This window comes from Ixodes scapularis, unplaced genomic scaffold, assembly GCF_016920785.2.
Source record: "Ixodes scapularis isolate PalLabHiFi unplaced genomic scaffold, ASM1692078v2 ptg000324l_1___fragment_1__unscaffolded, whole genome shotgun sequence".
Classification (NCBI taxonomy): domain Eukaryota; kingdom Metazoa; phylum Arthropoda; class Arachnida; order Ixodida; family Ixodidae; genus Ixodes; species Ixodes scapularis.
The window spans coordinates 704947-721447 of NW_024609966.1; the positions used below are offsets into that span (position 1 = coordinate 704947).

Genomic DNA, 16501 nt, shown 5'->3' on the forward strand with positions numbered 1-16501 from the left:
TTCATCTCCTTGAGTACCCTTTCAAAACCTCTAGGACCAAGATTAAACTCAAGCACGGCTAAAGCAACAGCCGTCTCCACAGTTTGCAGCGAGGCAAATTCTGTTTTGGGACAGCGCTTCCAGATGAGGGCATTGAAGCTCTCGTTTGCATTCTGCGTTTTCATGCGGGAGCATCGAATGAGCAATTCCCGCTGCGTCAGCCTGTTGTAGATCGGAACAATCTCCTTGGCGACATCCTTCGGGAAGGCTGGTCGGTGGGGTCGTGGTGCTGAAGGCTTGCCTGCTGCTTCCAAAGCCTTGTGGCGGTTATAGTGACACCATGAATCCTCGCTCTGTGGACAGGCATTGTGACGGGGCTCCTGGTCTGTGGAATAGCTATGCAGGAGGCTGGCGAAGACAGCTTTCTGCATCTTGGGGACGTCGGGAGCGTTGTCCTTTATAGCGCACGCATAGTAGCTTGTCAGCTTCTTCATCACCACATTAGTGAGTTTTCCTTTTCCGCCGAGCCCTTTTTTAGTCTTCTTGAGCTTTTCCATTCCTGCATACATTCGCTTGGCCACATGGTTCACACAGTCTTCTTTGTGTATTTCTTTGTCGTACAGTTCGAGACCAGCTACGTGCGTAAACGCCTTGCTGTCGCCGTCGCACAGGACGGTGACATATTGCATGTTATGCCTCTCGACAGACCGACTGAAGATGGTTGCTGCAGCTTGTACCTCCATTGCATTTGATGAACCCTCATAGTTCTTTTGGCAGGTCTTCCGATGCGTGTCAGCCCACTCCTCGAAGCCTTCGGTACCTTCCTTGGGGCCCAGCTGGCACCCATGACAGTACTTGCTTTGCACTGCGAAGTCAATCACAAAGCCGGTCTCTAGCTCAATTGCGACACCGACTCCGAACTGTGACGTGTGTCCACGTTTGTGCCACATTCCGTCGTAGCTGATGCACACATCCAGAAGATCGCTCTCGGCGCTCGTGCCCTCCGTTGCCTGCGCTTTTCTGACAGCTCGCGCAGCCTCCTCCATTACTTGGGTCGCCGCCAGCATCGCGGCATCATGCACTTTTCCCGCAACCTTCTGATAGGACTTCACGTGCATTGGGGGCGGAGCATTTAGTCCCCCAAAGAGATTCGAGAGCTTCGTAAAGCTAATTCCGCAGTCTCTCCCGACGACTCCAAGTCGCATCACGAGTTCGTTCTGTCGCGACTTGCCAATCGGTGGCGAGTGCGGTGCCGCGACGATGTCTCCGCAGGACGAGCATCGAACAACAAACAGAAGATCGGCACCAGTTCCTCTTTCTTGCAAGCTGAGCTCCCCTCCATGGCACTTGGGACACAGTAGAGCGTCGATTAGTCCTTGCACGGCCGACACATTAATTAGGCGATAACCATCCAGAGGCTCTTCAGTGGGAGCGTCCGCCATCTCCGCGTTGTCCTCTTCGCACTTGAGCAGTTCGAGCTTTCTCTCGAACGTTGTCAGCAGGCACTTTACAGAGACCGGAACATCCTCAGCATTTGACGTTGAAGCTATAGACTCCGACGCGTGAGGGCTAGTTGAGCCAGACAAACTCGAAGCTCGCGACGACAGGGATGGTGACGGCAGTGTCAGCGGGTCGGCACTTTTTCGGGGGCGTCCTCTTGTCAAGCCTCTTCGTTTTCGAGATCGTGAACCTCGGCCAAAGCTACTGCGAGTGCTCGCTTTCGTGGCAGGCATTCCTCGGTAGAAAAACCAACGCAAACAAAGGTAAAACGAAAGAGCGGCCGGAGCGGCGGAGTAGCGATACGATCAGGAGCGGAGCTAGCTGACGAAAGCGAACAAACCGAAAAAACGAACTGTGACGTCACCACCGCGGCCAATCGCGAGGCCTGTTTCGGTTTACAACCAATGAGATCAAGCGTAGCATATTAGGAGCGTCTTTTCTCTGTTTTTTCTGCTTCGATGTTTGGGCTCTCCCAGACCACAAAAACCCCTCTGACGCAGAAAGCTTTTCACGGCAAAAACTAGAAGAAATGGCGCTTCCAACGAGGGTAAAATGATTCGCCCGCGTCGAACGAGCGCGGAGTAGGCTTAGTTTGAAAACGCCGCATTTTGCCGTGGCCTCGCTCAGCGGGGCCAGCGGGGCATCGCGTGTGCTCGCGACCGGGCTGAAAATATTTTTTTGTGAAATAAATCCTGCATATTTCTAAATGAAACTTCTTGACACTATGCTTCGAAAGTTAATGAACCGAAAATAAACTTTTTTTAGAAACGTATTTTTTCGAAAAAAATCGGAATTTCGAGGCCATATCCCCCCTTAAGCGTGCCAAGAGGAAGGTCCTGTTTGTGGTGGATAACTGCCCAGCTCATGGACATGTTGAGGGACTGGAGGCAATCCAGTTAGAGTTTCTGCCTCCCAACACCACAGCTGCTCTTCAGCCCCTGGACCAAGGGGTGATAAAGAACTTGAAAGTGTACAACAGGAGGCAGTTTCTACAGAGAATGTTGCTGTGCATGGACAATGACAAGCCATACACCATCACACTTCTTACTGCCATTGGCATGCTCTCGGATACATGGGACTCAGTGACTGCAAACACTATAAAAAACTGCTTTCGACATGCTGCTTTTACTACTGACTGCGCCGAGACTGCACCTAGCAATGATGACCAAGACGACATCGAGGATGAGGAACAGCTCACTGGCATCCTGCTTTCTGGCCTTGAAGCACATAATGAGAACGCCGAGTTGGCGGAATATGCTAGTCCTGACGACGATGTGTGTCTTTGTCGTGATGACTCATTAGAGGACATAGTACAGGAAGTAATTCCAGCACAGTGCAGCAGTGAGAGTGAAGATGACCATGAAGAAAGGGGTGACCCAGTACAAACTATCACAGCTGCAGAGGCCTTTGAGCACATCGCTCAGCTCCGGAAGTTTCTGTCTGCAAAGGAAGAGTCCCGTAAAGAGCTACTTGCGTTGGCTGGTATTGAAAATTTTGTTTTGAAATCTCATGTGCAGACTAAACAGTCCACAATCGACAATGTTTTTGCCTGATGAATAAACTTAACACTTTCACAATGTGTTATGCCTGTACTTGCTTATTATTAGGCCTATGTAGAGGAAACTGGCAAAAATCATCATTGTATGTGTAGCTATCCATGTAACAAATCAAAATGTTGTCTAGTATCATATTTAGACGAATTTCTGATAATTCAAACTTCTGATAATTCAAACTAAAATCTGTGACTTTCTGGAGTTTGAATTAATGAGAGTCTACTGTATGTATAAAAAGAAAAAAGAAAAACTCCGTCTCACTAAAACCGTTTAGTGCAGCCAAAGCTACAGGGGAGAGAGCGTATGAGGGCGAGGGCGGGATACACGCTCTCCTCTGTAGCTTTGGCTGTACTGTGGTTAACTTGGTCGACTTGGTCGCACGACGCGGCGACGCACGCGATGCACGTGTTTGCCAGCTTGAGTCGACGCTGCATTTACGGATTGCGTGCGCGTCGTGGCAGCGCCTTTGATATCGTGTTCTCCATTGCGAAGGCAGCACAGCCCGTCTGCCGCGTGTACAGTAGCTGCGTAACCTGCTTCACTGCTGATGGCGCCACCAGAGCCTGCACAGAAGTGTTTGACTCTGAAACAGAAAGTCAAGCTGATCCGACAACTGACGTGGTCGACCCAAGAAGTTGGAAATTGCAAAAGAATTCAACATCCCGGCATCGACGCTGTCGACGGCTTATCCCGCGCATGCGTGCTTAATGTGCCGGCGGATGACACCGACATCTGCGACTACCTTTACAGAACCATGCACGAGATCGAGGGTGCAACTCCCGAAGACTACTTCGACTCGTTTGCGCTTGTGGATGCGGACATCTCGGTTGTCGCTCCCGTCACGAATGATGAAATCGTGGACCTCGTTTGTGGCCAGGGCAAAGACGAAGAGCCGTCGGATGAGGAACCGTGAGAGGTATCCACGACTGGAGATACGCAAAACATGCTTAGTCTTCTTTGCAACAAGGTGGAGAGTGGCGGCGGCGATGACAGCCTCATCCGGTGCTTGAGGCAGTTGCAGGAGGCTTTTTTTAATGCCTGGCAAAAAGGCCCGGCAAACTGATATCCCGTCTTTTTTCATGTCTCAGTAAGCCTGAATAATCAGCAAGGTTTGTTTCATGGAATATATATTTGTAAAAGCCTTCCACACTGTTCCTGTGTACTTTCAAGGTTACTGTTAATCTTTTTATGGCTCTCGCGTTTTTATCAAATTACCGCTTTTATCGAATTTTTTAGCCGTCCCGTAGACTTTGTTATAACGAGAGATTACTGTACTTTCCATTTAAGTGGAAGCATTTCGGTTTTATGCTCCTTGGCGAGGGTCGTTGAGACGAAGAAGCGTAGACCGACGTACCTCTCCCTTGTGCACCTGCATGTTCTGGCCGCTGAAGGGGTAGAGCGCCCGCACCTGGGGCACCTGCTTCTCCTCCACCAGCGTCTGGAGTGCCTCCTTCTCCACAACCTCCTCCACCCACTCCTCCGAAGGAACCATCTCCTCCACCCACTCCTCCGCATCTTCCTTCACAGCATCCAGGTACTGAGGAAAAGCAAATCCCGGACCACATCAATGTTGGAGAGAACCTTATCGAACAAATTGCCACATCTCGGTGTCATTCAGATACTAAATGCAGCGACAACCTTAATGTAACTAATTTTAATGACACGAGGAAAACAATGTTTGACCATAATTAGGATTTTATATTTTCGGAGTGCATTTTTGGTAAAAAATTCTAGGTTTATCGGAGTGTTTTTTTTTTTAATTTTTTATTCCTAATTCTTCCAAATTTAGAGTTTGATTTCGTTGTATTTACAAATATTTAAATAAAAAAAATTAAAAAATGTAGAAACCACAGGGGTGATTATCTATGAATATGACAGCGCGTATCGTTGCACACATGGGCAGGTTGGAGAGGAACTGAATTAGCGCATAGATCACACAACTTCTATTTTCCACTAAATTTAGCAGGGAACCTGAATTTGTCTGCAGGCTCTGTGACGTCAAGTAGCGTGACATCCATTTTCCCGCCAAATTTAGCAGGGAAACTGAATTGGTGCATAGGTTATGTGACGCAAGTTTTTCGCTAAATTTAGCAGGGAACCGGAAACTTGGCCAGGAAATACCCATATAGCTGAAAACCTAGAGTAGTAGCTGAGTAATGCTATCGCATTAAAATTAAAATAAAGAATATCCACACACAAACCTTACCCTCAATTCTTAAGAAATCACCTGAATCGAATAATATTTTCGCGGCCGCATTTGGCATTGGTGCCCTACCACTCGTAATACTAACAGTCCCGCAACAATTCTTGCAAAAAAGTATTGCTTCAATTAATGTCAATACCATATTTATTTGAGTAGTAGCTGTACTATTTATGAACAAGGCCCTTGCATCTACTTTCCTGCAGAACACATATACAGTTAATCGTCGCATTGAGCATAAATAAGATAGCAAATAACTAAGTCAAAAACAGGATTCTTCGTAAATGCAATTTCCACAGATGGTATCTTCGCGTGAAGATGTTATCTCTGTCCCATAAATCGCGGGCATCGTGCTTTCCATCGTGGTGATTGGTGATTCGCATGCTCCGTGAAAAAGCAGACCCTCAGGTTTTCTTCATAAACGGTGCGGCTATTGCCCGAGTAAATAGGGTACTTTGAAATAACTTAATACCGGTCGACGTAGTCGGTGGGAAGCTGAGAAGCCCCAGCTGCCCTGACCCCTCAAGCGAAATGTACAAGTTTGTAGCTTTCACTGTTAGGATAGTATGCTCCTCCAAATTGGAAACAGGGACAGTGGCTTTTGTCGTGACCCAAGAGTACTATGATCCATTGTTCTGAACGAACCTTGACGAGATAAACGGCAAACCCTTTTGTAAGTAGTTTGAGGATTAAAAAGAAAAATGAGGTGGCCAGTCCTCAGAACAACTGACCCTGTGCTCTCACAAAATTTATTTGTAAAACACCATCTTTTTGGTTTTTATTTTGCCATCTTGACCTTAAAATTATGAGTTCTTCTAATAAAATCAAATATGCTAAAATTTCACCAGCAAATGTCTTTTCGAGTTTTTTGGGTTGATCCGAAAACACCGAACCCTAACCATTATGTTGCACCTAGAACTTGCAAATAGCAGCCAACTATTGGAAAGAAAATCCAACCGGCTCAACCCGAACTGTTTCAACCAAACGCGGAATGTTCAATTGGTAAAAGCACACGAGTCAAACGCTGATGCAGCACTCGCATCGAATTTTTCATCATCGAGGTACATGATTGTAATAATAGTTTTGTAAGTTTAAATTAACGGGGCAAGGTGCACATGAAAAGAGAAGAGGAAGAAAAATTAACTACGTTAATTTTTCGGCTGGAATGCTGGGTAATGCTGAAATGCAGGGTACTTCCTGTCCTCTGAGCCGGTTCCATGACCAGCCGGGAAAGATAGCCGTATTCACCAGCGAAACGGCATTGGGGTCTCATTTTAGTCACTGCGAGATCTAATTTTCCTCTGTTCGAGCGAGCCGAGATATCGTTTGCAGATGGTTCGTCTGCAAACGATATCTCGGCTTGAATGGGAGATGCCTGCGGCAAAGTGTGATTCACGGACAAAAATGAATAAGAAAACATTGTAAGAGCTAATGAAACTGAAAGAAGTGGATAATCCGCAAGGCGAGATCTGACACGGGCCGAAATTGTCAACGTCGGCTATTTTAGTAGGAAGTATTCGACAACCTGCTAGTCCTTCGCCAATTTCGAGTTGTTCCGCCGACGTACAAGAGCAGACGTCGACCCCTGGTGAAGGAGTGCTCAGGACGAGCTCATCAGAAGCCACGATGCCTCTCTCACCATTCTTGAACGGGCAAAACGTCGCCGCCAAAAGTTTGCCTCATCGTCGACTCGCACGTGCGTAGAAAATGTCTCGTTGGTTAACGATGCGCACCCGGCAGAAAGCTGCGACGCCAGGTTCAACGACAGCCTCGACGAAAATCAGAGCCCGGGGGAATTCGATTGGACGGTGCAGAGAACGCCGTCGCAGTACCCGAGTGAGATGAGGGGAAGGAACCACTTACGATGGCGAGGGAGTCCAGTCCCGAGCGGGCCATGTGGTCGGCCTGGTCCCGGAGGCGGCGGATGTCGTTGCCGTAGGCGTTCATCTCACTCTCCAGGCAGGAGTGGCGCTGCAGCAGGGCCTGGGCGCTCGGTTCGTCCTTGCCATAGTCGCAGCTCGACACCAGGGCCTGCTTCTCCCGCACCCACGACTCCGCCTCGTTGGCGTCCGCATGGTACTGCGGCGGGGGAGGAACAGCACATATGAGTGTGCGCCCGCAACATGCACCCACCCCTACTCGTGGAATACGTTATTGGGCCGGGCCTCGCGGAAAAAATGACGCACTGAATCGACATGCAAGTCACGTGACCTCACGACGTCGCGAGGTGTGGGGAGAGGCTCACCTGGAAGGCCTCGTAGGCGTCTTCGAGGCGCTTTCGCTTTCCTGCGGCTAGCTCGGCCAGCTCGGCCCAGCGGGCGTGGAGTGCCTCCAGCCGCTGCTCCACGTCGGGACTCTGGCTGTGCCGCTGTTGAATTAGCGCATCCCCTGCTTGGACGAGCTTCTGGATGCGTCCCTCGTGGCCTCGGATTTCCGCTTCCAATGCCTGAAAGGTTGTACGTGCGAAATTATTTTGCTGCGACAAATAATGCCGAAATAAAATGTGCCGTCGCGAACCTGGTGGAAATAAATATCCCACTCCTGTCGCAGCGTGCCGGTCTCCGAATAAAACCGACAAGAATGCGAGGGGATGCAGAATGAACGGAGACGGAAATTCTCGGGCCAGCAAAAAACTTGTTTTAACGTTTACCTCGTCAGTTTATAATTTCTAATCCTGCTTTTGTCACCCCTTGTTTGCAGTATTGTACAGAAGGAATTACAAATGTATGTGAACAGGCATCTCAAAGCACTTAGTGGAGTCTGCATACCTATATTTATCGTTCTTCTTCCTGGCATTTATACCTCGAACCAAACAACCCATTAACCACATCACTCACACGGTGGTATTGAATTACTTTCGAACTTTTACGAAAGATGTTATGCACCAAGTTCATTCTACTGAAAACAAAGCAGTGGTAACACAGAACGAGATGCAGTGTGGAACTAGAGGTGATCATAGTGCCACCAATTTTGGCGCTGCAGCAGTTTCAGCACCATAACTCCGGGAACACCACGGCCTCCTCGTGAACGGCTCTATCCAAAAAATGCACTGAAGTAGAAGCAATGACTGTAGCACATTTGCGTAATGCTGGCAAAGTGGTGTTGTCATATGCCTGAGGACAGAAGTGCAAAGTGGTTAATGCACATTGCCATGAGGTTGGCGTTGTGGATGCCACTGACGACTGCCACGAGTGCTCAGTGATTGGAAAACTAACTGGGCAAGGCGAGTCACCAAGTATGCGTGTCAATCTCCCTTCTAAACACAAGGTCGCACGCACCGCAGAAGCCAGCCATTCCCTCCGCGCTTACTCCTGGTACGGAGTACGGCCTTAGCGCAGCAGCGCCCGTAGGAAGAGTCTACAACAGTAACGATGCAAGCGAAGGCGCAAGTTTTCCCAGGGTTGTTGGGCGGTGAAGTGAGAGGGTAACGTTGATGTTCAGCAATGAGCGGAGAGGGGGAGGCATGCAGAGAAACGAGGCCAAGCTCTGCGGGAAAGGCAGGTGCAAGGTGACGTGTTTTGGCAAAACATATTTTATGTTTCAAGTTGTGTTCAGAAAGTAGAGATGTTTTAGTGAAATCAAACACGGTGGAAGTTTCTAAAACCTTCCAACATTACACATACCAACTGGATACTCCCAAAGTGGGATTTCGTATCACGCAAAAATGTTTGAAAACAACTGTCTTGAAGTCATTGTTAGCAGATGACAGGGAAAAATGCTCTGCTGACAATGCGATGACGCTTCCGCGTCATCGTGTTGTTATCAACGGATCCGTTGGGGCTCTCCTCTTTTCGCTTTGTGCCAGCTATCTGGAACACCCGACTTCTCTGTCCTCACACCATAATGTGAGACAAGAAGGGTTTTTCCATCTCAACTGTGACAACAGACAACAAACGCCGACAGCAAAATCCCTGCAAAGTGTCACCCGTATAGCAATGGCTGTAAAAAAGAAAGAAAAGAGAGCGTGCACATGGCAGGAAGGCTGAAAGCCTCGAGAGCTCACTCGTTCAGAGCATGCTAAGAGTAGAATGCGCCGCTGGCAACAATGTTTGATCGCATAATGTGACACATTGAACTCACATTTACTCAGCAAGAGGCATAGCTGGCACATGAGTCCAATCAGTGAGGAGAAAAGTGCTGCATCAGCGTTTGGCTTGCACTCACATTTTCAGGTGCAGTCACTGGAGTAAGAACCGGAAACGGTTAGGTGCCAGCCATATAACAGATTTTACAAAAAAAAAGTGAGTTAAGCCACGCACTTTCCGCATTACAAACAATCTCTGCTTAGCCATTTTGAAGCAATGGCTTTACAAGTGACACTTTGGAGGGATTTCGGTGTTGGCGTTTGTTGTTGCCCATCGTCACAGCAGAGATGAAAAAACCCTTCTCTCATCTCATGACGCGAGGAGAGAGAAGTCGGGTGTTCCCATTGGCCGTGCCGCCCGAAGAGGGAAAAGATACCCGACAACATGCCGATAATGGCGCGACGACGAGGAAGCGTCAGCAGAGAGCCTTCCCCGTCGTCTGCTAACAATAACTTCAAAATAAGTGTTTTCAAACACTACTCACTTTATATGAAACCCACCTTGACGGTATCCAGCTGCTATGTATGATGTTGGAGTGTTTTAGAAACTTTTAACATGTTCAATTTCACTATAACTTCTCTACTACTTGAATCCAACTTGAAATATATGTTCTGCCAAAACTCGTCGCCCAAAACTCGCATGCAGATGAACGAACTTCGCATCGTTTATCTGCATGCGTCCCCCTCTCCGCTCATCGCTGAACGTCAACCATTACACCATCCCTTCATTGCTCCACAACAGTGGGAAAGCCTATGCCTTTGCTTGCATCATCACTGCCGCAGACTCTTGAAGGCGCGCTGGGCCAAGGCCACACTCCATCCCAAGAGCGAGTGCGGAGGGAACAGCTGGCTTCTGCAGCTCGCAACCAGTGTTGCGCCCACGCTGACCAGCAACAAGAGGTTGCCTGTGCCACACGTACACGGAGACGTGAGGATCTGAGGTACGACAGCACGAAGGAGAGGCGCTTACACGGCAACATTGCCACGCGCATCCAGTGTCTCACCTTGCCCAATTACTTTACTGACGATCCCCGAGCACTCGTGGCAGTCGTCAGTGGCATTCACGATGCCAACCACGATGGCAATTTGCATTAACCACTTTGCGCCTCCCTCATCAGGTATGTAATGACAACATTTTGCCTGCATTGTGCGAATGCGCTACAGTGATCGCTTTTACTTTTTCGCACCATTGTGGGTAAAAAAAGGCACCCTTTTTTTTTTTTCAGTCCTACCTAAAAGTTTTACAGGCCTCAGTTATGTCTTCCTCAAACCCAATAGAAAAATAAGTTTACTGCACAGTTCACTTCTCGTACGAGAAACAACCCAAGGGGAACCATGAAGCCAAGCATTTCTCTTCCGTTACATCCCCACCAATTTGTCGAGTTTCCCCAAACCACACAATCAATCAACAGGTGAGCATGAGACACGCGAGGCACCGGGAAAGTGGCGCCACCTGGCGCCACTTTTCCGGTGCCTCGCGGATAAAAAGGATAAAAAGTTATATTGAGAAGCGAAAGAAATCTCCCGTAGAGGAGACTATGTTCTTTAGATTACCTAGTCTGGAAGGTTTTCGTCGTGCTATGGGAATGTTTTCCCTAGGGACAAATGGAAGCACCAGAGGCACACTGCTGACGACGTTAGGAGTCAAGCAGTCAAATTGCTCGAAGAACCTAGTGGGTAAGCCAAAGCTCAGAGAAGCCACCGGGAAGAAAGTCACTAAATGTGTTTACTCGTTTGTAAAACCTTGTGGACCTATCGAAAAAAATTCACAATTGTTCCTACATTGATGAGCGCTGCTTGACGCGACAGAACATACCATACTCTGCTTCACCTTACATCCAACCGCAGCGGACGATACAAGCCATACAAGTCAATCCAGATCCGTGAATTATGCAAAGTCACTGCATCCTCTCTCCAAGGTCCCGTAAAACTCACATGGCCTTGGACTGGCTACAAAAGCTCGTAGCATCCCCTGTGGTCAGTTGTAAGGTCAGACGGAGTAGGGGGGGAAACTGCCGGAGTTTCCAGACCGGCAAATGGTTTATCTTTAAGGATCGTGACGAGATGCCCTAGAGTGGTTTCTGGTTTGGAGCAAACACGCACCTTGTGCTTCTGCTGGAGCGACACGAGGGCAAGGAGGTCCTTGCCAGCGACCTGAGCCTTGCAGATGCGCTGCTTCTCTTTGACCCATGCCTCCTCCTCCTCGTGGTCCTGCACAAACTGGAAGTAGGCCCGCCAGTCGTCCAGCAGACGCCGCCGCTGGGAGGCCAGCTTGCCCAGGCTGTGGGGAAACGGGACCACTTCAGCACGGGCAGGTCCACAACCAGGCTATCGCTTCTATAAAAGGGGCACGGCGGTAAGAAATAGACTGGACGGTATATGACTGCTTTTGCAGCAGCGATTGTCTCGTCTTATCCTTTACGCATCTTCTTCCTTATAAAGAAATTATCAAAGCTCAGAAACACTTATTTAAGTGCGGATGTGCGTGTCACAAAATAAACAAATAAAAAAAAAAGCTGAAGCACTTTTCAATAAATCTGAGTTAGGAGTGGACTTCTGTAGCATTTTGTCCCAGAATTCAGTAATTGCACTTGTGCAGAAGTAAACGTGAACCGTATCTATACCGTTAATTGTGCGCAACGATTCTCGCAGTGCATGCGGCGAGCCTCTCCGTCATCCTTTATCTGTCAATGACGTTGTGACATCGTCGTCGGCCTCCCGGAGCCAGCTTAGTAGTGGGCAAGGGACATCTAGCCCCACCGCCAATGTCCCTTTTGCTAGTTTCTCTCTCCGCTCTCGTACTCTCCTCCACTCGGCGTGCCACGATGGGCGGGGCTACGTTGAAATTGTAATTGGCGATTACAAGATGGAAATCGCCTTTTCAGCTTTCTTTTAAAACTGACCCGGGCGTCCCTGCGAGAAAACGAGTGTCCCCAGACCTGGCGAAGTCGGCGTTGAGCTCGTCCAGCCTGCGCTGCAGCACGGGGCCCTCCCTGTGGCCGAGCAGCGGAGCCGCCTGGAGGGTGAGGCGCCGGATGGCCTCGCCCCTGGAGGCCAAGTTGAGCTCGTCCAGGGCCTGCTTCTGGCGCAGGTCCTCCACAGCTAGCAGGTGGCGGCCATACTCGTCCGACAGGAAGCCCGCCTCCATGGCCCGGATTTCGGCGTGCAGGGTGTCTGCTTCCCGCAGCAGGCCCATGAGCAGGCTCACGCTCGACAGTGTCAGCCGGTGCTTCTCCAGCAGCTCCAGCAGCAGCCCCCAGCGCCCCAGGATCTCTCCCTCCCTAAGGGGTGGATGGGCATTGCAGCCGACGCTCAGGAGGCGGCAGACGCCTCCAACTGCACGCTTTTCTGCGCTCCGCTTTACCCACTCCACTAAATTTATTCGCTCCACTTTACTCCCTTCCAGCTTTAACACAGAATAGGTGGCTGATTTTCAAGTCCAGAGCATCGCAAAACGGAACAAAAACAACTTTCAGCCTTTCCGCTCTGGTGAAGAAGGAAGACCAGCGAAGCTGTACTATGGTCAGACAACCTCAAGGACGACGCCTTAAAACGACGTCTAGGACGACCTCAAGGACGACTTTAAAGACAACCTTGAGGACGACACCTAGAGGATGATGCCTAGGACCACCTCAGGGACGACATCTAGACGACCTCAAGGACGACATCTAGGACGACATCTAGGACGACCTCAAGGATGACATTTAGGATGACGCCTAGAGAAATTCAGCCTTTCCACTCTAGTGAAAACCAGAGTGGAAAGGCTGGAAAGGTTGCCGCCATCTTTGAGCAAAGCCGGCAAGCGGGTTGTCCGGTTGCCGCCGTCGCTCATAGATGGCGATAGCTGTCTAGAGTTTTGTGTCGACATACATTTCTTTGCGGGGGACACGATCCTGGAGAAACTAGCCCTTAACAGCTCCGCTGTAATATAACACCGTCGGTTATTATTTTTTTTTTTTTTTAGACTTTCTATTCTGTGTGAATTGAAGCACTGACCTTTCGCCATGTAATATGATATTCTATCCCCTATGCTAGTAGAGGTGCTTTGGTAGGCGTGGCTATAGTTGCTCCATATGTACCTTGCTGGTATAGTGCTACGAGCTTGAAACATGTTGCACATTGTGTCTCTCCCAACTTCATCCACAGGATAGAAACATTTAAATTTCTTTCCGACATCTTCTCAATCGGTGTGCATAAACCTAGTTCAATTTCATTTGTGCCTTTCTTTAAAGCAAAATGCTTTTATGAGCTGGTTTTGCCTTCTAAACCAGTGGTTCTGAAACACTGATGTTTCACAGACCCTTTGTAGATCGGCGGAGATGGTGGAGGACCCCATTCGTGACGAGGGGAAGGGAAAGATATAGGCTAATTACGATAATGATTTAATAAATGGATGTAACTAATGACTAATGTCAAGTAGACTTCTCCCATTAATCCACACACGAGAAAACTCACCCGAAAATTTGAACGTTCTTTTTCCATCTGGAAAAAATACAACTTTTATGGCCACACTTGTCCGATCAGACAGGGCTTTGCGAACCTCTAGAACGCCTTCGCAGACCCCAAGGGTCCGCGGACCGTTATTTGAGAACCACTGTTCTAGAGCATTACAAAAAAGCATTACAGGTTACCTTAGTTCACATGATCATGTTACGTGATCATGTAACTGGTGGATCAAGTGACATCTATGGAGGTCACATGATCACGTAACTATAGCTTGCAAGATCCCAAAGTCTATAGTGAATAGACAATCATGTGGCATCATGTTATTTTTGTCCCTATGAGGCGGTGACAAATGTTTTGCGACAAAGCAAATGCACAGCTAGCAGCTCTAACAATGGACATTCTAGCCGATCTGCTGGTGCAAAGGTCCACTTTTTAAAGGGGTAGCTTTATAGGGCGAACCAACATCAGGAGCCACATAAGCACGAAATGTGCAAGTCGGCCAGTCCGTAACTGCTTAACCCCTTGCCTACTAATAACGAGTGTCACTCGTGCCGCCATTTACGGACCATAAAACCCGACCACGAGTGTGACTCGTGTTTCGGTTTCAGAGCTTGTTTTGTGAGCTCTGCGGCAGATGGCAGCACTACCCCTGTTGCTCCTGTTTATCTTGGGTTCTTTTCTTGTTTGCTTTGCCTTTTGACAGAGAGAGGGCGCTCCATTGACAAAAAATAAGCGCGCTTTTGTAAGCAAGCGCGCCAAAAACATGTCTTCGGCGCGGAGGTCTGCTTTGGCGGACGAAGATATAAAAAAGACTTCTTTTTGAAAGTGATGAATGCGCCAGTATTTCTGACGACGAATCCTGCTGCCTTTCTGATTACTCGGAATCCGATGAGAGTTCAACGGACAGTGAGAAAAGTGTTGAAAACGATGCGAATCCTGGAAGCATTTCATCGACTTCGGCGTCTGCACGTCAGTGGAACTGGGAGAAGAGGGACAACCAGCCTGCTCAGTTCACCTTTGTAGAAACCCCAGGTGTGTCAGCAAGGGTTCAACGCAGTCTTGGTGAGAAGACAAGCGCCTTGTCGACCTTTTGCGTGTTCGCAAGTCATGATTTTTGGGCGTCTGTCTCTGCTGAGACAAATCGCTACGCCGAACAAAAGATGGGCGACGAGGATCGTCCCAAGAAATGCTATGAAGAGCAATGGTTTGACACCACTCCGGATGAGATAAAGGCATACTTTGCCTTGTGCATCATTATGACGCAAGTGAAAGAACACACAGTCAAAATGAACTGGTCCAAAGGTCCATAGTGGAGACCCCAATTTTCGGCAAAACGATGTCCTATGTGAGGTTTCTGCTAATCTCTCGATTTCTATCATACTATGAAGAACTACTGAAGAAGAGGAAACGACCAGAAGTCCTGGTATAGAGCACGAGACTACGCCTGAAAGTCAAGGAAACGTTTTTCTTTATTTTGACGCAAATTGCTTGATTTAAATAAAGCTTTCTGTACGATCTTTAAAGAAAAAAAATGAGTAGGCAAGGGGTTAACAATCTTGAAAAGAAATGGAGCCAGTGCCAGGAATCAAACTTAGGTCACCGGCGTGAAGCCGAGTATGCTGCTGACTGAGCTACGAACCCAGCACACAGGAACGAGAGGAGCAGAGGCAGGTGGTTTGAGAAAGCACGTGGAGTGGAGAGGGGTGGAAAGAGCAAGAAAGAGGAAGGAGAAACAGGGGGCACAAAAAAATGCATGGAGCGAGGAGTGGAAAGGGCAGGAAAGTGTGCCACCCCTCTCTTGGTGACCCAGAAGATTCAGCGCGAAGGATTTGTATCCGAGTGGTGCTGAAGGGAAGCGTGTGAGCTTCCCGAAGAGACAATGGTGTGATGTAATCTGTTTCCGTACAAAACTTTATCCAAGGCACCTACTGGACTAAGAGCACCACCCACCCTATAAAGCTATTGTATATAAGAAGTGATGCAGGTAAGAAAACAGCAATAATTTGCAAAAAATTTAATTTCGGGTTTTAGTGGTTTATTATTTATGAATCTTTATATTTTACTTATAAGAATAATAAGGACCAGTTATAATTGCAAAATTAGTCAAATAAGCATTTGAAGAACTCCTGCTTAGTTTTAGACAGTAATGTTTTGCTCCTGTTAATTTTTTTTTTTTTTTCTCGTGGAGGCTGTTGATATGTGTATATGCAATTTTCCAAGACTTCGTTAAATCGAAACAGTGGCGCAAAAGTACTTTGCTAAATTGAGAGATAAAATACATTGTCTTCAATGGAAGCAAGATAGGGAGATGAAAAAAAATATTGTTAAATTGTGAATTGCGTTAAATTGGGGTTCATTAGATCGAGGTTCAACTGTATTGTCCTATCACAACCAAATATTATCCTAAGACAACCACATTCTAAAGCATATGTTTTAGAATATGTAGAGTGCAACTATCTAGATTTAGTTAATGTTTGTTTTTATATTTATGAAAAATTTAAGAAACTTTTATTAGTTCTTTGGAAATGCATTTTTGTAATTTTTAATTAATTTAAAATAAGAGGTCTCGCACACATTATCTTTGTTGTTCATTGCACTCAAGTGTTTAAAAGGAGCAGATTAGCTTATTTCTTAAGTGTGTTGCCATGCACCACGTGTCTGCAAGAAATATGGTTCTTTCTGCATTTGTCTAGCATTCAGGACATAAAAAAACAAGCTATGTCAAAACTAACACCACAT

At 47.7% G+C, this 16501-nt stretch overlaps 1 protein-coding gene across 1 annotated transcript in view; it reads right to left on the minus strand.

Annotated features, from left to right (window-relative positions):
• Window positions 1–16501, minus strand: part of LOC115308697 (spectrin beta chain, non-erythrocytic 1) — a 309133-nt gene that overhangs the window by 156225 nt on the left and 136407 nt on the right. The window contains exons 11-15 of the mRNA XM_040214208.2: window positions 12256–12597; window positions 11420–11597; window positions 7478–7678; window positions 7096–7311; window positions 4387–4569 (exon numbers count right to left, since the gene is read on the minus strand). Coding sequence (XP_040070142.1) covers window positions 4387–4569; window positions 7096–7311; window positions 7478–7678; window positions 11420–11597; window positions 12256–12597 — 1120 coding nt within the window. The remainder of the gene's footprint in view (window positions 1–4386; window positions 4570–7095; window positions 7312–7477; window positions 7679–11419; window positions 11598–12255; window positions 12598–16501) is intronic.